The sequence below is a fragment of the Ascaphus truei genome, chromosome 3 (assembly GCF_040206685.1).
Source record: "Ascaphus truei isolate aAscTru1 chromosome 3, aAscTru1.hap1, whole genome shotgun sequence".
In the NCBI taxonomy this organism is placed as follows: domain Eukaryota; kingdom Metazoa; phylum Chordata; class Amphibia; order Anura; family Ascaphidae; genus Ascaphus; species Ascaphus truei.
In genome coordinates, this window is record NC_134485.1 from 326,508,172 (window position 1) to 326,532,653 (window position 24,482).

The following is a 24,482-nucleotide window of genomic DNA, read 5'->3' on the forward strand; positions in this document are numbered from 1 at the left end:
GAGCGCGTCCAGAGACGTTGTCGCGCTGATGTCACGTTCATTCCTATGGGCCAGGCAGGTCAGGTGATAAACAATTTTTTCTTCAACAAACTTTATTCAAAACTTATCAATACAAACACAGTACTTGGTTAAAAAACACAATACATAGTTAAAAAAAAACAAATAACTTGTTGCTTAAACCGCAGCATCCCTGAGATACTGTGCTGTGTTAGAGATATGAAAAAATAATAATAATAATAAATGCAATAGTTGATAACAATATAATTAATCATATCATCTGCACAAGAACCATATAAATGTAAATATCTAAGTCTGAAATACAGCATTGTACCTATATTCAGGGAAAAATTAAAAAACCTTGTAATTCATGGAGGACATGATCAATGTGTGTAAGATAGTTATTATTAGCTCTTAAACTCCCATGTATATCTATAAGGGAGAATGCATAAAATACTTACATTTTAATTAAGCTATTACATGAGTTAAACACACATGAATTAAAAGAAGAATATAATTGAAAGAGACCCCATAATGACAAAAACAGAAATAAACATGAACACTGATTGGGAATGCATAAATAATGATAAATAAAGTGCCTGAAAGAATATTTTTATTTATATATATACTGTATATAGTAATACAATAATATAAGTGATAATAAATACGAAATAATAATAAAAAATATAATAAAAAATTAATAACAATAACAAATTGTATAAAGTATATATTTATTTCCAGTGTTCGACAAATCACCCAAAAATCTACTCGCCCAACCAAAAAAATCTACTCGCCACCTAGTCCCGCCCTAGTCCCGCCCCCAACCCCGCCCCTAGTCCCGCCCCCAACCCCGCTTTAAAATAAAATATATAAATAAAATACATTTAATAAATTCCTAGTCAGAACAACATTCGTTTTTGACAAATGTATTTATTGTATTACATTATACTACAATTAGTCCTTGTTACATGTGTGTGTGTGTAAATGTCAGATCTAGAATTAAAAGCCAGGTGTGAATGACTAGTTTCCTGAACCCCTTAACCAGTGTCTGGACGTCCCCGCTTCACAATATCTAAAGCAGCAATCCCACCTGGGATCTTACCTGATCCGCAGTCCCTCAATGTCCAGGTACGCTCATTCCCGCAATGTTATACATTGGGGAGTGTTCCCTACCTGTCTTCTGGGTATGGGGGGGGGTTCCGATGTCTTCCCCCGTGTGAAGCTTGAGCCAGATCTGGAAGAAAGCAGTATAGGGTAGTAAGATTTCGGTGTAGTATAGGGCAGTTAAGATATATAGGGTAAATAAGAGATCCAGATCCAGAGTGTGAGTGACAGAGAGAGAGAGTGTGGGGGAGAGAGAGAGAGAGAGAGTGTAGGGGAGAGAGAGTGTAGGGGAGAGAGAGAGAGTGTAGGGTAGAGAGAGAGAGTGTGGGGGAGAGAGAGTGTGGGGGAGAGAGAGTGTGGGGGAGAGAGAGAGAGAGTGTGGGGGAGAGAGAGAGAGAGTGTGGGAACGAGAGAGAGAGAGTGTGGGGGAGAGAGAGAGAGTGGGGAGAGAGAGAGTGTGGGGAGAGAGAGAGTGTGGGGGAGAGAGAGAGTGTGGGAGAGAGAGTGTGGGGGAGAGAGTGTGGGGGAGAGGGAGAGAGAGTGTGGGGGAGAGAGAGTGTGGGGAGAGAGAGAGAGAGTGGGGAGAGAGAGAGAGAGAGAGAGAGTGGGGAGAGAGAGAGAGAGAGAGTGGGGAGAGAGAGAGAGAGAGAGAGAGAGAGAGAGAGAGAGAGTGTGGGGGAGAAAGAGAGTGTGGGGAGAGAGAGAGAGTGTGGGGAGAGAGAGAGAGTGTGGGGAGAGAGAGAGTGTGGGGAGAGAGAGAGAGAGTGTGGGGAGAGAGAGAGAGTGTGGGGAGAGAGAGAGAGAGAGTGTGGGGAGAGAGAGAGAGAGTGTGGGGAGAGAGAGAGTGTGGGGAGAGAGAGAGAGTGTGGGGAGAGAGAGAGTGTGGGGAGAGAGAGAGTGTGGGGGAGAGAGAGAGTGTGGGGGAGAGAGAGAGTGTGGGGGAGAGAGAGAGAGTGTGGGGGAGAGAGAGAGAGTGTGGGAGAGAGAGTGTGGGGGAGAGAGAGAGAGTGTGGGGGAGAGAGAGAGAGTGTGGGGGAGAGAGAGAGAGTGTGGGGAGAGAGAGAGTGTGGGGAGAGAGAGAGTGTGGGAGAGAGAGAGTGTGGGGAGAGAGAAAGAGTGTGGGGAGAGAGAGAGTGTGTGTGGGGAGAGAGTGTGGGGAGAGAGAGAGAGAGTGTGGGGAGAGAGAGAGTGTGGGGAGAGAGAGAGTGGGGGAGAGAGAGAGTGTGGGGAGAGAGAGAGTGTGGGGGAGAGAGAGAGAGTGTGGGGGAGAGAGAGAGAGAGTGTGGGGGAGAGGAGAGAGAGTGTGGGGGAGAGAGAGTGTGGGGGAGAGAGAGAGAGTGTGGGGGAGAGAGAGAGAGAGTGTGTGGGGGAGAGAGAGTGTGTGGTGGAGAGAGAGAGAGTGTGGGGGAGAGAGAGAGTGTGGGGGAGAGAGAGTGGGGGAGAGAGAGAGAGTGTAGGGGAGAGAGAGAGAGTGTGGGGAGAGAGAGAGAGTGTGGGGGAGAGAGAGAGAGTGTGGGAGAGAGAGAGAGAGAGAGTGTGGGGAGAGAGAGAGTGGGGGAGAGAAAGTGTGGGGAGAGAGAGTGTGGGGGAGAGAGAGAGAGTGTGAGGGAGAGAGAGAGAGTGTGGGGGGGAGAGAGAGAGTGTGGGGGGGAGAGAGAGTGTGGGGAGAGAGAGAGAGAGAGTGGGGAGAAAGTGTGGGGCGAGAGAGAGTGTGGGGAGAGAGAGAGAGAGTGTGGGGAGAGAGAGAGAGTGGGGAGAGAGAGAGTGTGGGGTGAGAGAGTGTGGGGGAGTGAGAGAGTGGGGGAGAGAGAGAGTGGGGGAGAGAGCGAGAGAGTGGGGGAGAGAGAGAGAGTGTGGGGGAGAGGGAGAGAGAGTGTGGAGGAGAGAGAGAGAGTGTGGGGGAGAGAGAGAGAGTGTGGGGGAGAGAGAGAGTGTGGGGGAGAGGGAGAGAGAGTGTGGGGGAGAGAGAGAGTGTGGGGGAGAGAGAGAGTGTGGGGGAGAGAGAGAGTGTGGGGAGAGAGAGAGAGTGTGGGGGAGAGAGAGTGTGGGGGAGAGAGAGAGAGTATGGGGGAGAGAGAGTGTGGGGGAGAAGAGAGTGTGGGGGAGAGAGAGAGTGTGGGGGAGAGAGAGAGTGTGGGGGAGAGAGAGTGTGGGGGGGAGAGAGAGAGTGTAGGGGAGAGAGAGAGAGTGTGGGGGAGAGGGAGAGAGAGTGTGGAGGAGAGAGAGAGAGTGTGGGGGAGAGAGAGAGTGTGGGGGAGAGGGAGAGAGAGTGTGGGGGAGAGAGAGAGTGTGGGGGAGAGAGAGAGTGTGGGGGAGAGAGAGAGTGTGGGGAGAGAGAGAGAGTGTGGGGGAGAGAGAGTGTGGGGGAGAGAGAGTATGGGGGAGAGAGAGAGTGTGGGGGAGAAAGAGAGTGTGGGGGAGAGAGAGAGTGTGGGGGAGAGAGAGAGTGTGGGGGAGAGAGAGTGTGGGGGGGAGAGAGAGAGTGTAGGGAGAGAGAGAGAGTGTAGGGGAGAGAGAGAGAGTGTAGGGGAGAGAGAGAGTGTGTAGGGGAGAGAGAGAGAGTGTAGGGGAGAGAGGTGTGGGGGAAAGAGAGAGAGAGTGGGGAGAGAGAGAGAGTGTGGGGAGAGAGAGAGAGAGTGGGGGGGGGGGAGAGAGAGAGTGTGGGGGAGAGAGAGAGTGTGGGGGGGAGAGAGAGTGTGGGGGAGAGAGAGTGTGGGGGAGAGAGAGTGTGGGGGAGAGAGAGTGTGGGGGAGAGAGAGTGTGGGGGAGAGAGAGTGTAGGGGAGAGAGAGTGTGGGGGAGAGAGAGTGTGGGGGAGAGAGAGTGTGGGGGAGAGAGAGAGTGGGGGAGAAGATAGTGTGAGAGAGAGAGAGTGTGGGGGGAGAGAGAGTGTGGGTGGAGAGAGAGAGTGTGGGGGGAGAGAGAGAGTGTGGGGGGAGAGAGAGTGTGGGGGGAGAGAGAGAGTGTGGGGGAGACAGAGGAGAGAAACGGTGGGTGACACATACAGAGGGTGGGTGATACACAGAGAGAGAGAGAGGCTGGGTGAGTGGTTTGCTGGGTGAGTGGCTGGGTGGGGCAGGTGTGACTGGATGGGTGGGTGAGTGACTGACACTGACTGGGGGTAGGGGGGTGACTGACACTGACTGGGGGTGGGGGGGTGACTGACACTGACTGGGGGTGGGGGGGGGGTGACTGACACTGACTGGGGGTGGGGGGGTGACTGACACTGACTGGGGGTGGGGGGGTGACTGACACTGACTGGGGGTGGGGGGGTGACTGACACTGACTGGGGGTGGGGGGTGACTGACACTGACTGGGGGTGGGGGGTGACTGACTGACTGGGGGGTGACTGACAGGGGGGGTGACTGACTGGGGGGGTTACTGACTGGGGGGGAGGTTACTGATTGGGGGGGGAGGTTACTGATTCGGGGGGTACCTCTGGTGTCACACACATACACATACTCCCATACACACATACATTCATTCACACACACACACACACACACACACATTCTCACACACACACAGGGGAGGAAAGGCCCGACCAGCACCACGCTCCTCCCCCACCCACCCGCCCCCATCTCCCGCTCGTGTGGGGGGGCAGGCCGACATCCCCCCCCCCAATCAGCAGGGTGGATGGGAGGCACGTGGCGAGGTATCCCCCACTGGGCGCCCCAGGTGACAGTCAGCCCCGCCGTGGCCGCCACTGCCCTGATCCCCTCGCCGGCATGTCACAGTGCACGGCCAAGCTGCAGGCTGCTTCTTCCCTCCCAGCCCGCGGCGGCATGAAGCTCGTGGGGGGGGAGGGGCCAGGCCGACATCCCCCCACCTCATGCGGCGGCTGCGCCATCATGAAGGTAGCTGGCGCATGGGAGGCACGTGATGAGGGCCGAGCCCCCCCCCCCGTAAGCCAACCGGGCTGCAGCAGCGGGGACCTCCCGCCCCGGACATCGATCGGTGGATCGAGGGGAAGGGGACAGGAGGAGGGGAAGGGGACAGGAGCAGGAGGAGGGGAAGGAGACAGGAGCAGGAGGAGGGGACAGGGGACAGGAGCAGGGGACAGGAGCAGGGGACAGGGGGAGGGGACAGGAGCAGGGGACATTAGAGCTGCCGCGGTGGGGAGTAGGGAGCCATGTGGGGACCAGGGGGTTCGCAGGGAAGGAGCAGAGGGGCCGCAGCATGGAGAGTACTTACCCTCCAACAGATCTCCAGGCAGAAAGAATGGTCGCTGGTTGAGGGCGGGCTCATATAGAGCCTGGCCGCGCGCCCACAAAGCCTGGGAGCGCGCGGCAATCAGGAGTCAGGTAGGGGGAGTTTTTTTTTTTTTTTTTTTAGTGCGAGCAGGGAAATTTCAGCGCGAACGGGGGAATTTAAAAAAAACACACACGTGCTGCTTGGGCCAATATTTACACGCCCGGGGGTTAAATCCACCCGCCCCGGGCAAGTAAAAGTATAGGATTGTCGAACACTGTTTATATCATTAAAAATAACTTAAATCCCAATCAATGTTCCTGCCTAGGGGTGCTCTTGTTCTCAAGGTAAAAATCCAATATCTAATTGTTTAGTTCTATCCCCATCTCTTGGGGGCACAGGAATGTGTTCTATGCCCTGAAATGTAAAAGTGTCCTTGTTGCCATTTGGACAACTAGCAAAATGCTTTGACACGGGATGATTTTGATCTCCGTTATTAATGAGACGTAAATGCTCAAGTATTCTTACTTTTAAGCACCAAGTCATCCTTCCGACATATTGTCGGCCACATCCACATTTTAGCAAATAGATAATGTAAGTGGAATTACAATTAATGAAAGACTTGATATTATAAGTTTTTCTTGTATTGAAAGAACAAAATGTTTTACTCTGATTCATTTTAGGACAAGCTTTACAATGAGTACAAGAATATGTTCCATGTGGCAACAAGGATTTATCTACATTTTTGGGTCCAAAAAGACTTGGCGATAAAGAGTTGGACAGGGTTTTAGCACGTTTAAAAACAACATTAGGGCCTGTTGCGACATACGGTTTTAGAATTGGATCCAATGATAAAACATTCCAATGTTTTCTCAAAATATGTTTAATAGCTCCTGCCTGTCTGCTGAATGGGGTAATAAAGGAGGGACTGGTATTTAATCTTATTGGTTTAGATATATGTCTCAACAATGATTTCCTGTCCATAGTTGAGACTTCACATAAATATGTATCCAAGTCTTTCCTGTTATAGCCCCTCTGCAGAAAGCGTGTATACAAGTCATTTACTTGAAGTTGATAATCATAGTCACTCGAGCAATTGCGACGCGCTCTAATAAACTGACTTTTAGGTATCCCTCTGAACATGGCGGGAGGGTGACAGCTGCTGGGCGTCAAAAATGTGTTGCGAGAATTTGGTTTGCGATAAAGAGTGGTCTGAATATTGAGAGTGGTATCAATGTATAGACATAAATCTAAATAGTTTATGCGTTGTGCATAAGAATGAGTGAACGACAAATTAAAATTATTAGTGTTAAGTGATGAAATAAATTCGTGCAATGTAGTGATGTCACCCTCCCAAACAAACAATGTCATCAATATAACGCTTATAAAATAAAATGTGCTCCCTGTACTTGTTCAGTTCTCCAAACACGTGGAACAACTCCCACCAACCCATAAAAAGGTTGGCGTAAGAGGTGGCAAAACTTGTGCCCATTGCTGTTCCACGTGTTTGGAGATAATGAACCCCATTAAAAATAAAAAAATTGTGCGTGAGAAGAAAGTGAATTGAATCTAAAATAAACATGATTTGTGCAGGTGATAAATCAGACCGATTAAGAAAATAACCAGCAGCCGTCAGTCCATGTTCATAGGATATGACAGTATATAGAGATGTGACATCTAGTGTCACCCACATCAAATTGCATTTCCATTTGAAACCATCAAGAGTATTGATTAAATCACTACTATCTCTAATATAAGACGGCAATTGTTGCACCAAGGGTTGAAGAAAATGATCCACGTAACGTGAGAAACCATCTCCCAAAGAACCAATACTAGAAACAATTGGCCTCCCAGGTGGGGAGACCAATGTTTTATGAATCTTTGGGAGATGGTGAAACACTGTCGTGGTGGGTAGGGGTTTGTACAGGAAGTCTATATCATTGTCATTAAGAACTCCCAACATAGAACCTACATCTAATAGATGTCTAAGTTCTCTTTGATACTTTTGGGTGGGATCAGATGGTAGTACAGCATAGAAGAGACATCTCCAAGCTGGCGTAAAGCCTCCCTGAGATAATCGTCCCTATGTCAGCTCCGCCCTTGTCAGCATTCTTGATTACTAACAATTTGTTATTTTTAAGTTCTTCTAAAGCTTTAATTTCATCAAGGTTGAGATTGCTATGCTGAGTGTTACAGTGTGGAAAATCAAATGTAAAGCCTTTTTGTAACAATCTCAAATCCCTCTCTACCAAGCTTTCAAAGGTGGAGAGAAATTTGCCTTTGATGAATGTGGGATAAAATAATGATTGCTTCCTGAGACCCGTATTATGTCACCCCAAGAAATTATTGGGTTCATAAGCAGATTCTAGACCACTATCCAATTCCTCTAGATCCTGAATTAAACATTGTTCTCTAAAAGAGAATGTACTGGGTTGATCTGACTCAGTATCTAATGATGTCATGTCTGTAAAGGGTAAATCATCATTATTAACAGATAACTCAGGTGTTAAATTCAAAGGTTGTTCATTGTTAGAATTATGAGTTTTATCATTAAAAAACTTCTTTAATGTATATTTCCTAATGAATTTGTTAAGGTCAATCATAGTTTGGAACAGGTCAAAATCTGTATCTGGGACAAATCCCATACCCTTATTCAATAGTAATAATTCAATGTCAGTGAGTGTCACATTTGAAATATTAATTACTCCACATTCATTGTCTAAAAGTTCTTCTTCCTTTTGGTGGGTACTCCTTTGTTTTGACGTTTTTGTTTTCTTGCCACGTCTTGTTCTTTTTAGTTTTTTGGCACAGATGGTTGACCAGAGGACTCAGAAGAATTGTTTGGGCGAGATTTATATTCTGTGGCCCTATCCTTTTGTCTTCTTTCCCAAAAAGGGCGTTGCTCTTTTGGAGCTTCTGTCTCTATTAGAGGAGCGTAGATACCGCCACTTATATATACTGTTAAAGCTGTGTTATATTAATTCACAGGCGGTTAACAGCGGCAGTACCCCCTCTGTAGGGAGAGTCATAACGCATCCGGTTTTCTCTAACACACAAGGAAAGAATTGACCTTAATACCTATATATGTGTATGAGACATATACACTTTACTAAGAAAAGGATATTTAGCGGCTTTGAGATATTGTCCTATAGGACCATTGGTGCATCATTATATATACTTGATGTCCTTCATCTCACTTGATAGTGACACCTTGTTTATGATTATAAGTTATATTTATCACTCACCTTCCTGTACCTACCCCGTTTCTTTTAAGAATTTATTTTGGTTCTTTGCATATTTGTTAAATAAAGCATTTTAATACGTTTACTAAATGGCTAATGGGCCTCTCCCAAGGATTGAATTTTTCCTAGCCATTTATTATGGTTAGTGAGTGCAAATAGGATTCTTTTGGGTTATTTTTATAACCTTTCTCCTCCTTACATTATCTATTTGCTAAAATGTGGATGTGGCCGACAATATGTCGGAAGGACGACTAGGTGCTTAAAAGTAAGAATACTTGAGCATTTACGTCTCATTAATAACGGAGATCAAAATCATCCCGTGTCAAAGCATTTTGCTAGTTGTCCAAATGGCAACAAGGACACTTTTACATTTCAGGGCATAGAACACATTCCTGTGCCCCCAAGAGATGGGGATAGAACTAAACAATTAGATAGACGTGAGTCATATTGGATTTTTACCTTGAGAACAAGAGCACCCCTAGGCAGGAACATTGATTGGGATTTAAGTCATTTTTAATTATATAAATATATAATTTATACAATTTGTTATTGTTATTAATTTTTAGTATTAATTTTTTATTATTATTTCATATTTATTATCACTTATATTATTGTATTACTATATACAGTATATATATATATATATATATATATATATATATATATATATATATATATATATATATTCTTTCAGGCACTTTATTTATCATTATTTAAGCATTCCCAATCAGTGTTCATGTTTATTCTGTTTTTGTCATTATGGGGTCTCTTTCAATATATATTCTTCTGTTAATTCATGTGTGTTTAACTCATGTAATAGCTTAATTAAAATATAAGTATTTTATGCATTCTCCCTTATAGATACATGGGAGTTTAAGAGCTAATAATAACTATCTTACACACATTGATCATGTCCTCCATGAATTACAAGGTTTTTTAATTTTTCCCTGAATATAGGTACTATGCTGTATTTCAGACTTAGATATTTACATTTATATGGTTCTTGTGCAGATGATATGATTAATTATATTGTTATCAACTATTGCATTTATTATTATTATTATTTTTTCATATCTCTAACACAGCACAGTATCTCAGGGATGCTGCGGTTTAAGCAACAAGTTATTTGTTTTTTTTTAACTATGTATTGTGTTTTTTAACCAAGTACTGTGTTTGTATTGATAAGTTTTGAATAAAGTTTGTTGAAGAAAAAATTGTTTATCACCTGACCTGCTTGGCCCATAGGAATGAACGTGACGTCAGCGCGACTACGTCTCTGGACGCGCTCTGATGACGTCATTCGTATGACGCGACGGATAGCTCATGAGAATAGATACACTACCTGACTTGACCAGCCTATGGCTGTGTACGTTGCATCACCGCGACTCTATGCAGACGCTGGTTGATGACGTCACACCCGATAGCATGATGGACAATTCAGGTAAGTATAAATAGGCAGCATTTGTTCTATCTTGTCACCTTGATAAAGTACTCTGTGTACGAAACGCGTAGGTGCGTTCATCTAGTCCTTTTTCACTGTATGTTTAGCTTGCAATAAATTACTCCTTTTGTTAGTTTTGGAGTGACCTGGCCTTTTTTCCCTTCTCTGGATACCGGAAGGATTTCCTCGGCTGTGCTCTATCTACACCTAGTATCTTCTTGAATCTACTACGGATGGATTGCACGCCAATGATGACAAGAGTGCCCCTTGGGTAACACGTAAAGAGCCGCAGTGCCTTATTATTTCCTGTTTACCACGGACATTGTCCTTTATATATATCATAGCTGGTTGGGTACTTATTATAGTGTACATAGTTGTGGATGTCAGGCCGACTCCACTAGTCACTAATCCCTTCTAGTTTTGTTCTATTACATTGGGGGCACTCCATCGTTACTTGAACTATCAATTATGGAATTATGATGTTCTTATGTATCGCATATGGAATTGGCTACAATTGTTGAGCACCACAGTTACCACGTTTTTATTGCCTCATTATAGAATGACTAGCACTTGGCAAAATTCAATGGTTTTAGCTTTATAAAGGATTGGGGGAATAAAGCAATGATTTGAGTTAACGCTCTCAATGACATCAGGTCACCATGACAACGAAGACACTACAAATACCTCAGATTGCACAAGGGTGACGCCCAACCCTGAAGCTCTGGTTAGGAGTGACACGTATGTCGGGTTATAATGAGATCATTCGTGACACTATGAGCGCGACCCTCACACGGGGGCAGATAGACGGGCGTTTAGGTAACAAATGCCGGCTCTGTCTCTGTATTGCAAAAAACATGAAGTTACAAAAAACTAAATTTGAATTGACATGAGCGTAGGGATTACTGAACCGCCTAGGGTCAGGGCTAAGCTACTGTATAGTTATAAATTAGTAACGGCGTACAATGATACTACAGGTATGCGCAAGCCTCTAGCCAGCTATTTAAACTCTTATTTCAAGCCAATTGGCAGATAGAAAGTTTATTTAGCCTAGTATTGCATTAAGCATTGCTACAGTGAGTACTTGTCAGCTAAGTGACAAAAATACAGAAATATTCTTTGCCCCAATATATTACTTTATTGATAAGAGAGATGCTCCTAATCACGGTTGTCATTTTTGCTCACATGCAACTTTGACCTACCACATTGGAGCTTTTTTACCCAAGTTTACGGCTTATTCTCCCTGCAACAAATAGGACTGAGAACTGAGAGAAATAAATGAATGGTTAACAAGCAGACAAAGACCTCTAGTCTCAAAGATCTTTATTGAAAGAGACTGAACAATGAAATGAATCAAACACATTTCACGTTATTGAAACTATACTATACCTAGACAAACATAGCAATAAGGGTAAATATATTAGGGAGACGTAGGCTCTATATGATATACACTAATCATCATTAGATATATTGTATCAAGGGATTCCAATTTTCAGTTATAAAAACCTTGACGAAAACATGACTGACCAAACATGGTTTCTTTTCAGTTAAAACCGATAAAAGACGGCAAAAATTAAGAATGACATTCAGTCATATATAGCTGGAAGCTGTCACTCTCTGCCTGTGCTACCCTCAAACTGGCAGCAAGCTTTAGTGCAGCTAGATGACATCACTGCTGGGTCCTTCAAGAAGGTGGCCAGCATGTGCCTGTTACCGCTACACATTGTCACAACCAGACCCTGCTAGGTCATTAAAGTTTAACGCTAGAATTCACTTGGATTTTTAAGAAGGACGATATTTTGTGCATTTGCACAGAAGTAAAATGGACCACTAGATAAACACCCATAAAATAAACAAGCTATTGGAAAGAAGGTATGGATGTAACACACACACACAAACACACGGTGTCCAGACTGAAAGAGGCAAAGACATGATGAACGTAAATGCACCGTGCCTCTTAGTGTAGACACCCTTCAGATAACCAATGATTTTTGGAATATGGAAAAACATTAGAAAATAAAATTAAGTAAAGACAGATTTTATAAAAATAAATAAACCTGAACCCCTAATTATATCATTAGTGAGTGTCCACTTTTTTTAAAAACTGCTTTTAATAAAAGTCTTGGACATAGTTTTTTGTGTGTAATTAATTAGACCTCTTTAAGGTGCACCACATAGGGTTGTGTTTTTCTTGGGTATATGATTCATTACTCCATAAGTTGCACCCCTCCTTCTTTGTGCTCATTTGCATGTCATCACCCAGAATCCCTGGCTGCAGAAGGACTGTATGCAAAGATATAATGGTGAAAAACAGGGTTGTACATCTGTCTGAGACATGTGAATGTGCTCACAAGTGATATTATTATTTGCTGTACCCCTCCTACAGAAAGATACATGGTTAAGTGAAGTGGAGCAGCTTCTACCACTAGTCTATATAGGACAAAACAATAACTCAGGAAGGAGGAGCCTTTTTAAAGTTGTCAAAAGGCAGTCCTACCTTTCAGTAGGAGGGTCATAAAACCCCATTGCGTGCACTCATAAGGGACGATGGAACTATAGCGATATAGATATATCCACCGTAAGCTGTGGATTCTAGATATTTCTAATATGTTATCATGGATAGTGTGTACCCGCATATTTTGATGGTCCGTGATTCGTTTACACCGATTTGACAGTGGCACCACTTTTATACATACCCCCGCATTGCTTTTCAATAGTTGTTGGCCCCTGTACCAACATTTTCAGTTCTACAGGTATCTGAATGCATTGTACAAAATATAAATGTATGTCACTACAGCAATGAGGGAGTGATATTTCCCATCGCCTTCCTTCCGTTACCCTGTGTCTTATATAGGAGCAATGCTAACCCTGTCCTGGAATTTATAGTAAGTGCTGGTCAGAGCACTTGGATTGGTTTTGCTAATGTAAGTTCGAGGCACAATCAGACCCTCCCATACTGGAGTGGCCACAGCACAGCTCTTGTAATAACAATGAGGTTAGTAAATACTATAAAACATAGTATTAAACAGTTTTTATTGCAGCTCTATGGGCAACTGCCCACGGGCACTTTAGTTGTACAAATAGATTCAGTGTCACTTCCTTTCTCTCTGTGCGCTGCTGTCCCACCACATTGGTGAGGCTCTTTGGACACGTTCTTTAATGGTAGAGAAAGGTTTGCATGGAAAAACTGGTCAAGTGCTATAGGTTATTGCTCAAACACTCCCCCCAATGTAAAGCAAGTCAGAATGAGAGGAGATGGGGGTCCGCAGACAGGTGAAGGACATGTGATCTTCACAATTGCCCCTTTTCCTCTACAGCATGCAGACAGTGCTAAATGTATAAACGTCTATTTGCTCTTCTCCCACAAGTAAAGGCTTTGGGATTATCAGTATGTTACCTTGTTAGGGAGTCACAAACCAGTTTTTATTAAGACTTCTCTAACATGGTTAGCGTTAAAGCTGCAGTTCAGTCAATATCCTGCATGTGGTTTTTTTAATAAATCAGTTCTGTAGTAAGAAAAAATACTTTTAGCATTTTCTGCATTTAAAAATCAAATTTGAAAGACCAATTTTCTTGTATTCTATTTTAACAGCCATTTGCTAAGGCACTGCCCCTTCATGTCCTGTCACAAGCCCTGGCACACCCCTTTGTCAGCCCTGCCCTCCCTCTAGCACATGTCAGTGCAGGAGTGCTCATGAATATTCATGAGCTTCCACTGAGAAACAGAAGCAGAAGAAAAACAGATCCCTTCACTAATTATGTCACCAAATTTCACCTATCAATACATGGAGAACAAATTGACCTGCAGCTATACAGTTCTTTAGGTAATTAGAGATTGCACACATGAAACAATTGAAGTAAAAAAAATAAATTAAAAAAATAAAAATAAAAAACAACTGCAGCTTTAAGCACCTTCAATTAAACTGTATGCCTGCATGACACCATTAATGCATTCCAGTGCACACTGGGTCGAGATTGTTTCAGTGCTGCCCTGGAGAACATTGTTGCTTCTCCACCTAAGGCATCCGAGTGCCGGGCAGTAGGTTTTTACCCTTCTGTGAAGAGCGGATTAGGAAGCAGGACTTGGTGGCGCCCAGTGTGCAAGCAGGTTAGTGCCTTAAGAGAGTGGTTTTCAGCCTGTGTCCCAGGGAACACTGGAGTTGCATGTGAGGTTACCAGGAATTCCTGAGGACCATTTGGGAATGGCTCATATTGTATCCTTCAATAATTATATTTTTCTATATACTTTAATTCCATAATGCCATTAAAATGTTATACTACTATATTATAAATTATATAAAATATAGAAATCTGTTCTTTTATTTAGAAAATATAAGCTCTACCACAGCAGTAATAGTATATTTAAGAACATAGGATAAAGCAGTTGGGGTTCCACTCAGTCCCCATACATTTGTTAAGGGTTACCATAGGTCTTAAGTTGAAAACCAAGGCAATAAGAAAGAATGGCCATACGGACAGGGACTTAAGCAGCATCAAAACAGACAGACTACCCCTTTCAGAACATCCACAGGAGGAATCATCACTGCTCAGGTCAGGAGAGTAAATGCTTGACAAAATAGGAAAACAAAAAAAAATTAAGTCTCAATGCACGAGCACGAGATGCTGGGACGTCCAATACAACAAATGCAGCCCTAGCAAATTCAAGTTGTTGCTCGTTTCAGGAGGCACCAAATGAGTTTCTTGAAGTCCTCCCCCTCCTCTCCCTAACTGGAATTGACGCTTCTCAAATGTATGGAAGCTAAACCTGTATACCTGGTAAGTTTAGATTTCCGTCGTCAACATTATATTCTTAGCTATGAAGAATAGAGAGGACAGAAGTGAAATAGAGAAAAGACACTGCTTCAGTATACCAACGTCCAGGCAGCTGTGAAGTAGGTATCGATGATATAACATGTCCATCCTTCCATGGCTGTGGTTATTCTCTGTGCACAGTGACCCTCACGCGGTGCCATGCATTGCTCAGTACCCCACGTAAATTCCAGATTGGGGCCACAGTATCAGGCTGCACGTTGTAACTGAGGTCCACAGCTTTGCAGATTATTGTAATATCTGTGTCCTCGTCAGGCAGCGGAGCATTTAGCTGCCACAGTTTCCATGCCCATGCCCGTCCAGCCTTCTGCTCCTCCCCGGTCAGCTCTGCAACTCTCCACGTCTTCCCTCCATCCAAAGACACGTCTACCCGCACCACCTCCCTCCCACCTCCGCTCCATGCGTACCCCTTCACAGTTAGCTCCCCCTCATCGTTAAGGGTCACTTTCTGGCCGGGGCGCGGATCTGTGATTGCAGACTGCACTGGCAGGTCCTGTATGGCCGGAGAGGAGGTAAAGTCCACAGTATCCCAGTCCACAGATGGGTTGAAGCCCTTGTAATCATTCTGCTGCCAGTGGCTACTGCTCTCCTCCACACTCACGATGACCCGGCCCAGCCACTTCACATTGCGGGCTCCCACCACGCCCGGCACAATGACACGCAGGGGGAAGCCGTGGTCCCGTGGCAACGCCTCCCCGTTCATCTCATAAGCTAGTAAAACTTCACGCTCTCTGCTCATTGCGTGTTCAAAGGGTATCGAAGCACCGTAACTCGTCCCAGTCAGGTCACGATCGAGCCCTTCAAACTGCACATGCTGGGCCTGGGGCGTATCCTTGGTGTACCCAGCGTCCTGCAGAACGTCCCCCAGCCGGGCTCCTGCCCAGCGAGCAGTGCTAATTGCTGCAATGCCCCAATCCAGCCCCTTCACCGGCTTCACAGCGGTCATCTCTGAGCGGCGGTTCCCTGCACATTGCAAGGTGGTGGTCACCTCATATCGGGGAAACTTGGCCTTTAGATCAGAGAGGGACAGAGACAGCAATCGCCCCTCCCCTGCTCCCAAAGGCCTCTCTACAATCAGCTGGTACTGATCAGGGTCAATCTCCGGCACAGGCAAGTGGTTCCTTTTGAAGAACAGTTCAGTCGGCGTGATGAAGCGCTCTGTCAACATATCTGGGGGAGGCTCCGCGTTAAATGGCTTCAGGCTGTTTACCTTCAGGACTGGGTGTCGTGGGGGGTCCTGTGCGTAGGGGTCAGTAGAGTCACCTGGCTCCTCCTGCTTCTCCCTAGGGTCCAGCTCTCCAACCTTGTACTCCTGCAGGATCTCCATGACGTGCTCATTCTTGTGTACCCCGTAAAGGGCCCAAAAGGGCTCCAGGGCACCCCCTGCAGCCAGGAGAATCCGGCTCCCTCCAGGGTGCAATTCTACAAAGTCGGTTATGTCAAACACTTCCCCTGCATAGGTCACCCAGACCCGGTCTTCCAAGCTGCCGTGTCGCCTCACCTCCTCCCGTGTGTATAGGGGGAAGGTGGGAGGAGCTGCCGACTCCGCTTTGGCCACCTGCGAGAGAGACAAAAATATGAATGAATGCAACACGTGGTTCCCAACTCCAATCCTTAACTCCTAACAGGCCAGGTTTTAAGGACACCCCTGCTTCAGCACAGGTGGTTGAATCAAAATGACTGAGCCCCTAATTGAGCCACCTGTACTCAAGAAGGGATAGGTTTAAAACCTGACCTTTTGTGGGTTCTTGAGGACTGGGAATCACAGAATTAAACCATTTACATAGAGACTTACTGTACACAAGTGGCCTATTTACACCCAGCCGGCTATTAAAAGATGCAGACCCTTCCAGGACTAAAAAGTTAACCAATTTGTATTAAAAAGTTAAAAGCCTTAAATCTTGGATGATGGAGGCTGTTTGCATTTCTTAAAGCATTACACAAAACAAAAAATTGGGTATGGAAACTTCAAGTTGGAATTTCATACATCAGGTATAATAATAAAAAAAAGCACTCACCTCTTTTCTACAATTCAATTCCCTTATAAGTGTCTACAGTGGCCAAATATTAACTACTTCTTTGCCAAGAAAACAACGGGGTTTATGCAAGAGAATGCCCCAGATTTACCATAGCAAAAACGTCCATTGTTCTAAAGGGGATTTGTTGATGGACTATTTTGCAGCTGGGAGATGGATATACAAGTTACTTATTTTATACAAGGGGCTGTTAAAACCTCACATGTATTTGGAGCCCGGATGCTGGTCCACGAAGGTAAAACTACCGACAATACAATATTTGTTCCCATATATGCACTGCCTTACACAGCCGGCATTACAATGCATGAGGGTATAAAACAATGCAGCAACAAGTGCACTAAAAACAAAACAAACAAAAAAATCCCTTTCTTTTAAGAGATTACAATCCAATTCTAGGCAACTGAAAACACCTCTGCTAATCTTACCTGCAAAGAGAATCACCCTTTATTTGCCAAGATATGCACACAATATAATATAATATATATATAATATATATCATAGAAAAAGAACAAAAAGCACTCCGTAATAATAGTCACTGGTGTGGGTGCAGATCCTATAATGAATATGCAATACGATACCGTTTGGAAACGAAATCAGCAGGCAGCACTCCAGAATTGAACAAACAAGTGTATTGAAAAAATAAACACAAAACCAACGTTTCGGTCCACGAATGGGTGCACCACCTTGACAAAGGTCCCATTCGTGGACCGAAACGTTGGTTTTGTGTTTATTTTTTCAATACACTTGTTTGTTCAATTCTGGAGTGCTGCCTGCTGATTTCGTTTCCAAACGGTATCGTATTGCATATACACACACACACACACACACACACACACACACACACACACACACGCACGCACACACACACGCACGATGTAACGACATACATACATAATGTGTCTAGGGCCACCCGGTCACAGTCTGTGCTACACCTTCCTTTTACACATCCCTGTGGCATTAGTTGATGCTGGAGGTCATTACCCTTCTCTTTTGCGCCTCATAAACCAGGACGGCCCCTAACCCCAGCAGGGCCCCAGCTGCAGTGACTCCCCATTTCCAGCTTCCTGCTCGGTAGCCAGTGCTGGCTCTGGATTCTGTGCTGTGTTTCCGGATGGACTCTCCCTCAGCTGTGCAAGCGCGTGACCAGACGCCCAATGCCTGCCTCCGTAACCTGTGGACCAAAAAACAGCAGTTAGCACTGTGACAGTCTCAGGATCGAAGCACTGCTCTGTCAGTCAGTCTCCCAGTGAACTCATCATGCCATGGATACACCTAATCACAATACATGGGGAAGATCAATGTTCATATCCAACACAGATGTTGAGCCATATGTGGTAAACCCTAGGGATCTTTACAGCACATTCATTTGCATGGGCCCTCCTAACCCAGAAAACAGACCGGCATTATAAGGTCTGGGACGCGTGGCCTGAGAACTAGAAAAATAGAGCCTAGGAATCTATCTCAACCAAAGGGAAAACCTAGTACCGGAACCGATGCTGGGGAGATAAAGGGGACGAGCTCCTTCCTTTTTCTCCCTTCCCCTCCATCCCTTCTTATCCTTTCCTCTCCCCCCCCTCTCTTCTTCTATTCTTTTTCACATCTTAAAAACGTTGAAGGAAGTAGCCTCCCGATTGGAGGCCCAGAAGTATTTAAATGTTCTAATAAGATGGAGTTTCTGTTGGCTTTAATGAAATGTCTTAAGACCTTATGGTCAGAATATATGTTTAAATACCAAAAAAAGTGTTCTATTGTTTAGATGAAATTTATGTACATTGTTCTTCCTGTTTCAAAGTCTTGATGTGATACCATAAAAAAAACAATTAAAAACACAAAAAAAAAAACAAAAACAAACACATGCACGTACAGTATATTTTGTGGTTGAAGATAAAATGACTGACACCTTTAGTAGAATGATACAGCGCACACATTAATGTTCTGTAGGTTGGGATACCTTTTAATTGACCACAATTGTTAAAGTTTGTATACTGCGTAAAATGCAGACTGCATACTGTAGGTCTCTTTATCTGATGTGTATTTATTACTCCAGGTCTATTATTACACACATATATGTGGAAGAGGCAACATGTACAATACACTGCACTTGAGAGAAAGGTAAAAGTGCTTTGGCTTCCGTGGTTATATACTCAAACTTAGTAAGTATATCAGCTGCAACCTCACTGATAAGATAAAAGCTATAAAACTATAAAACCAATTCACTTGGAGGTTGTGAATGTTGGAAAGGAAATTACAGAAAACAGAAGCAGATAGAAGGGATTAGCTCTCAGGTTTGATGGAAAGAGAGACAGAGAGACAGAGAGACAGAGAGACAGAGAGACAGAGAGACAGAGAGACAGAGAGACAGAGACAGAGAGACAGAGAGACAGAGAGACAGAGAGACAGAGAGACAGAGAGACAGAGAGAGAGAGCATTGACCAAGGAGCTAGGTTCATGAAAGTGTAATGGACAAGACATTTAATTTGCAAGGCAGTTTTCACACACGAGTTCTCAACCACACACACACACATACACACAAAAAGGTTATTTATTAAACAATCTTTCAGGCCAACAAGAGCTTTTATTAACAGTGTACAAAGAGCACTTCATGTGTGTAAGTAGGGAACTTGCCCCCCCCCCCCAAGGACTTGTAGCCATGCAGTGGAAGTGTCCTGCCATGCTTCGACCAGGGCTGTGGTTTTAAAATTCTGCCTCACAAGGGATGGTAGGATATTGTTCAGAATACTACTTTTTATATGTAAATGAGCTTTGCCATCCATTAAAAATGTAAAGCATAGAACCACTGCTTTTTTTTTAATGGTACTTCAGCTTCTGCAAAAGAGGTTAAAAAGTTAAGGCGTTGCACACTGCCTTCAATACCACAATACTACTAGCCTGAAGGGACCAGTTCATGGCAGTCATGTCTCGCTCCTGATAAATGAAAACCTTTTGTTGATCTCTACTGTGGCTTTTGGAAAAGTAAATACAAAATAATCTCCATCTAGCCAATTATACACAAAAGCAAGCACAATGTTCAGAGGTATATATTTTTCCATTGTTTTTTGTTACAAGGCGTTTGCCAGATGTTATAATAGCCTCTTCCTATAAAAGGTCATGTGTATACACCTGACAAAGAGGACTTCTTTCAGACATCTATTCCTGAAAGCTAAACCATTCAAAAAGGAGACAACAACTCTCTGCATATTATGACAGCTCAGGTGTGGGATGGGATTTTCCATCCAACGAGTAGTACTGACACCACTGGTATTATAAGAAGTTCCTATATAAATGGGACACCACATTACTTTATCTAAATATGTGGGAGACTAGGACAGAGATAAATATAAAACTCTGTATTAACACTATACTATAGCAGCACCAGGGTCATTATAAGCCGTCACTTCCCTTAATTGATTGTGCTTCGCTTCTATACACCAATATCCCTGAGAGAAGAGCCCCAAAGCATAATATTCTGCTGTATCTGTATGGAACTACAATGGACCGCTGTGAACTCTGAGCTAAAATATCATCTATAGTGCATAGACCGGATCTATTTCAGGGCTCAGAAATGACATGGAGTAGCCAGTCTGTGTCATTTAAATCTTAAACAAAAAAAAGGTACTGCAGAATGATTTTGTATTCATTGAATAAGCAGTAATGGATGTACTAGTACCTGCTGGTGCAAAAACAATTGAATGAGTTCTCAGCTATAAACCAGTCCGTCTATTTGCCTTTGAACGAACGAAGCAAAGAACGATGTATAAAAATAGGGTGAGTGGGGGGGGGGGCGAATAAAAAATCCTGAAAATGTAAGCACCATAGTGTTAATATATCCAGAAGAGTCAACTCGCTCTCTATTCAGCTTCTGACCCTTGGCTACACTATGGTGTAACTCTTGGGATAGTAAATCAGAGCGCGCTATGCGCAGAACCAGTTTCTCAAATGTCGTGGATAAACCTTCCCAAGGACGCCTTATGACATACTCTTGCGGCGATGACACGCTCGTTATTGAGCCACGCAGGCACTTTGCTTTTTCCGGAGACGTTGTAACTTGGGATTCGGTGTCAACATTTCATAAAGCAATCTCTTGCTGGCCTGTGCCATTCCACTGAAAGCACGCCTGCTTATTATATACATGTCCCTGCTCTGTACCGCTCTGTGTAATTACCCAGATCTCTCATGGGTGCTATTTTGCAGCCACCCGGAATTGTAAAAAAAACAACCTGTGTGTGCGGTGCACGCGCATAGTAAGTGAAACTTCTTTGACTTTTGTCACAGAAATTGACTTATAACGCGCGTGCTCGGCACACGTGTCAGTCAGTGTATGTGTGTCAGTCAGTGAGTATGTATGTGTGTTTGTGTGTGTGTCAGTCACTGTGTATGTGTGTCAGTGTGTTCATGTGTGTCAGTGTGTGTCAGTGTGTGTGTCAGTGTGTTAGTCAATGTGTGTGTGTGTGTGTGTGTGTGTGTCTGACACACATACACTGACTGACACGTGTGCCGAGCACGCGCGTTATAAGTCAATTTCTGTGACAAAAGTCAAAGAAGTTTCACTTACTATGCGCGTGCACCGCACACACAGCTTTTTTTTTTTTACAATTCCGGGTGGCTGCAAAATAGCACCCAGGAGGGAACTGGGTAATTACACAGAGCGGTACAGAGCAGGGACATTTATATAATAAGCAGGCGTGCTTTCAGTCAGTCAATGTGTGTGTGTGTGTCAGTGTATGTCTCTCTCTCTCTGTGTTGTGTGAATGTCTCTCTGTGTCGGTCAGTGTGCGTATGTGTGTCAGTCAGTGTGCGTGTGTATGTGTGTCAGTCAGTGTGCGTGCGTATGTGTGTCAGTGTGCGTGCGTGTCAGTTTGCGTGTGTGTGTGTATGTGTGTCAGTCAGTGTGTGTGCGTATGTGTGTCAGTGTGCGTGCGTGTCAGTTTGCGTGTGTGTGTGTGTATTTGTGTGAGTCAGTGTGTGTGTGTGTGTGTGTGAGAGTCAGTGTGTGTGTGAGTCAGTGTGTGTGTATGTGTGTCAGTCAGCGTGTGTGTGTGTGTGTGTATGTATGTGTGTCAGTCAGTGTGTGTGTGTATGTGTGTCAGTCAGTGTGTGTGTGTGTGTGTATGTGTGTCTGTGTGTCAGTGTGTGTGTGTGTATGTGTGTGTCTCTTTCTGTGTCCTGCCCCCTCTCTCCTGACTCCCCCCCACCATGGGCTGATACCATGATTAAGAGGCCCCCCCCCTCCGGCAGTGCTGCGTGGGAAGCGGCGCGCTCAAACCCCCCGCTTCCCGCAGCAGGAGCCAGGAGCGCACGATAACGTTTGAGCGCGCATGCGCGGCACATGCTGACAGCGCAGCGGCCGTCATGATCCCGGGGCTCCTCTCCTCCTCCGGCACTGGCGGCGCTCAGTCAGCGGGACTCGGGGAAGGGGACGCGTAGGTAGAGAAGAGGGAGGAGGCTGAGCAGCGGCTCCTCCTCTCACAGCTGGAGGACTTGCAGGGCTTCCGCCATCTTGGTACACCCACAGTACCGGAAGCTCTGCGCACGTCTAGCGGTAACGGCGGCCGTTAGGAGTGGCGCCGGCGGCGCTGCATGTCACAGCGGGTGGGGGGGAGGGAGGGAGCGGCCGCCGTTAGGATCGCCGCCGCATGTCACAGCAGGCGCGGGGGGGGGGGGGGGGGGGAGGGGGAGTCACGTCACTTCCGTTTCATTTTCGTCTCCTTCGCTCCAGTTTTGCCCCATGAGAATAGGTGCCACTAAAGAAGTTTCACTTCAAAAAGGGGATACGCCGACCAAGTCATTAGTCAATATCATTCCATAGTGAATTACTTCACAATCTCAGGGCTTCTGCCTAAACTCTTCAATAGAGTCAAACAATAGTATTTGTACAGAAAACACAGCAAATCTAAGTATTTTGTCACATTAAACGAGATGGAGAGATAGATATATATTAGTGTGTACTCCTTACGCTTGTTACTACCACATGCAATTGCATAGTTTTCTTTGTAGCGGGTTGTATTTCCCCCAAGCGCAGAAAACTGGACCTGCCCAATCTTGCCATTAAATTAGCAAGTCAGGGTGTTAGACAGAATAAAAAGACTAGACAAGAACTTACAGGCTGAGAAGTAGGGATGAATCTCCGGGAAGCGCAGGGATATGTGAAAACAAAAATGTATATAGATAGTGCAATATTGCTGTGACAAATTAAATAAATTGGCTGATCTAATGCAGATGTACTCACAAGTGTGAGAAGGTTAAAGGCACGTAAAGGTATCATTCCCAGAGTATGGATGTCACACTGTATTCAGGAAATCAATCTCAGCCCCATATAGAATCCAAGAGACCTTAGAAAAGAAGACTGGACATAGCGCAGACTGTATACCAAGAATTTATAAAAGGTAAGTGAAAGGTATTACACTCACATGATTTCAAAAGTTTAAAAGCATTTCGATCACACGCAGTGGATCTCAGCAGCCGGATAGATGGTGTATCTGGTTCCCCTCCTTCCGTGGCGTGCGTGTCACTGGTTTGCGTTCCAACTGCACAGGAAGTGATGTCATCGGTTTCCAGGGGTTCCGGCCAGTAGTACAGACGTCACTCTACGCGTTTCATCTCATCGATTTCATCAGGAGTGACTTTGTGATGGGTGTGGGATGCATATATACCCCTAACTTAGTTCCCATTGGTGAATGGCTAACTAGATTTTAATTGGTTTAACGATTATACTGAGTGGATACACATGAGATAGAAAGAGACATGTAATTAATCCCTCTACATCTTACATATGCAGAGGTCCAAAAAATAATACAATCAATCAATGTTGAACATTTAATGCAGAAATGTATCTTTAAAAATGCTAATGCATAGATATAAAAAATGTTTAAATAAACATTATAAAAATATAAACATAAAAACAGGTAAATATCAAATAAATAGGCAGTAAGTAAAACAATATAATTCAGAACAGGGAAACTAGCTAATTATAAAGCATAGTTGATTCATAGGAATAGATGAAATCTAATGTGGAAACAAGAAACAGGGCATAAGTAACATTATAGAAAAGGTTTCAAATCAAATTCCAAATTCAGACCAGCAGGAGACATGGTTTTAAGTTCGAACATCCAATATAATTCTCTTTTTATCAGTGCTTTATCTCTATTACCCCCTCTCCAGTGAGGCATAACCTGTTCGATGGCTTTAAATTTTAACCCTTTAGGATCTGAATTGTGTGATAAATAAAAATGATTTGAAACACTGTGTGTGGTCAATTTTCTTTTTATGTTTCCTATGTGTTCCAATATACGGGTTTTTAAAGATCTTATAGTTTTCCCAATATATTGTAGACCACATTCACATTCTAGTAAATAGATTACAAAATTGGACCTACAATTTAAATGTTGTTTTATTTTGTAGCTTTTTTGTGTAGTATTAGAATGAAAGCTATCAATAATGTTAGAGCTATATTTGCAGGCAGTACAGTATTTACAATTGAAAAAACCTTTCGGGGGGTCCAACCAAGTTGGATTGCTGTTTAAACTAACATTTTTTAGTGCACTTGGTGCTACCTTATTTTTAATGTTAGGTGCTTTTCTATATATCATTTGAACCTTGTCGGGTAGAAGAGTTCCTAAGATAGGGTCATTTTTAAGAATAGGCCAGT

General features: G+C 44.2%; 1 protein-coding gene across 3 annotated transcripts in view; it reads right to left on the bottom strand.

Annotated features, from left to right (window-relative positions):
* The window catches only part of SUOX (sulfite oxidase), a 39,140-nt gene that overhangs the window by 3,834 nt on the left and 10,824 nt on the right, over positions 1 to 24,482 (bottom strand). Inside the window, exons 3-4 of one of the 3 annotated variants that reach the window (XR_012799955.1) lie at positions 17,819 to 18,008; positions 14,745 to 16,359 (exon numbers count right to left, since the gene is read on the bottom strand). Coding sequence is in view for 1 of the 3 variants with exons in the window: in XM_075591364.1 (XP_075447479.1) it covers positions 14,908 to 16,359; positions 17,819 to 18,008 (1,642 nt within the window). In the remaining 2 variants the exon portion in view is untranslated. Of the gene's footprint in view, positions 1 to 12,173; positions 16,360 to 17,818; positions 18,009 to 24,482 lie in introns of those variants that run through there. The other 2 variants (XR_012799954.1, XM_075591364.1) reach the window with 2 other exon arrangements.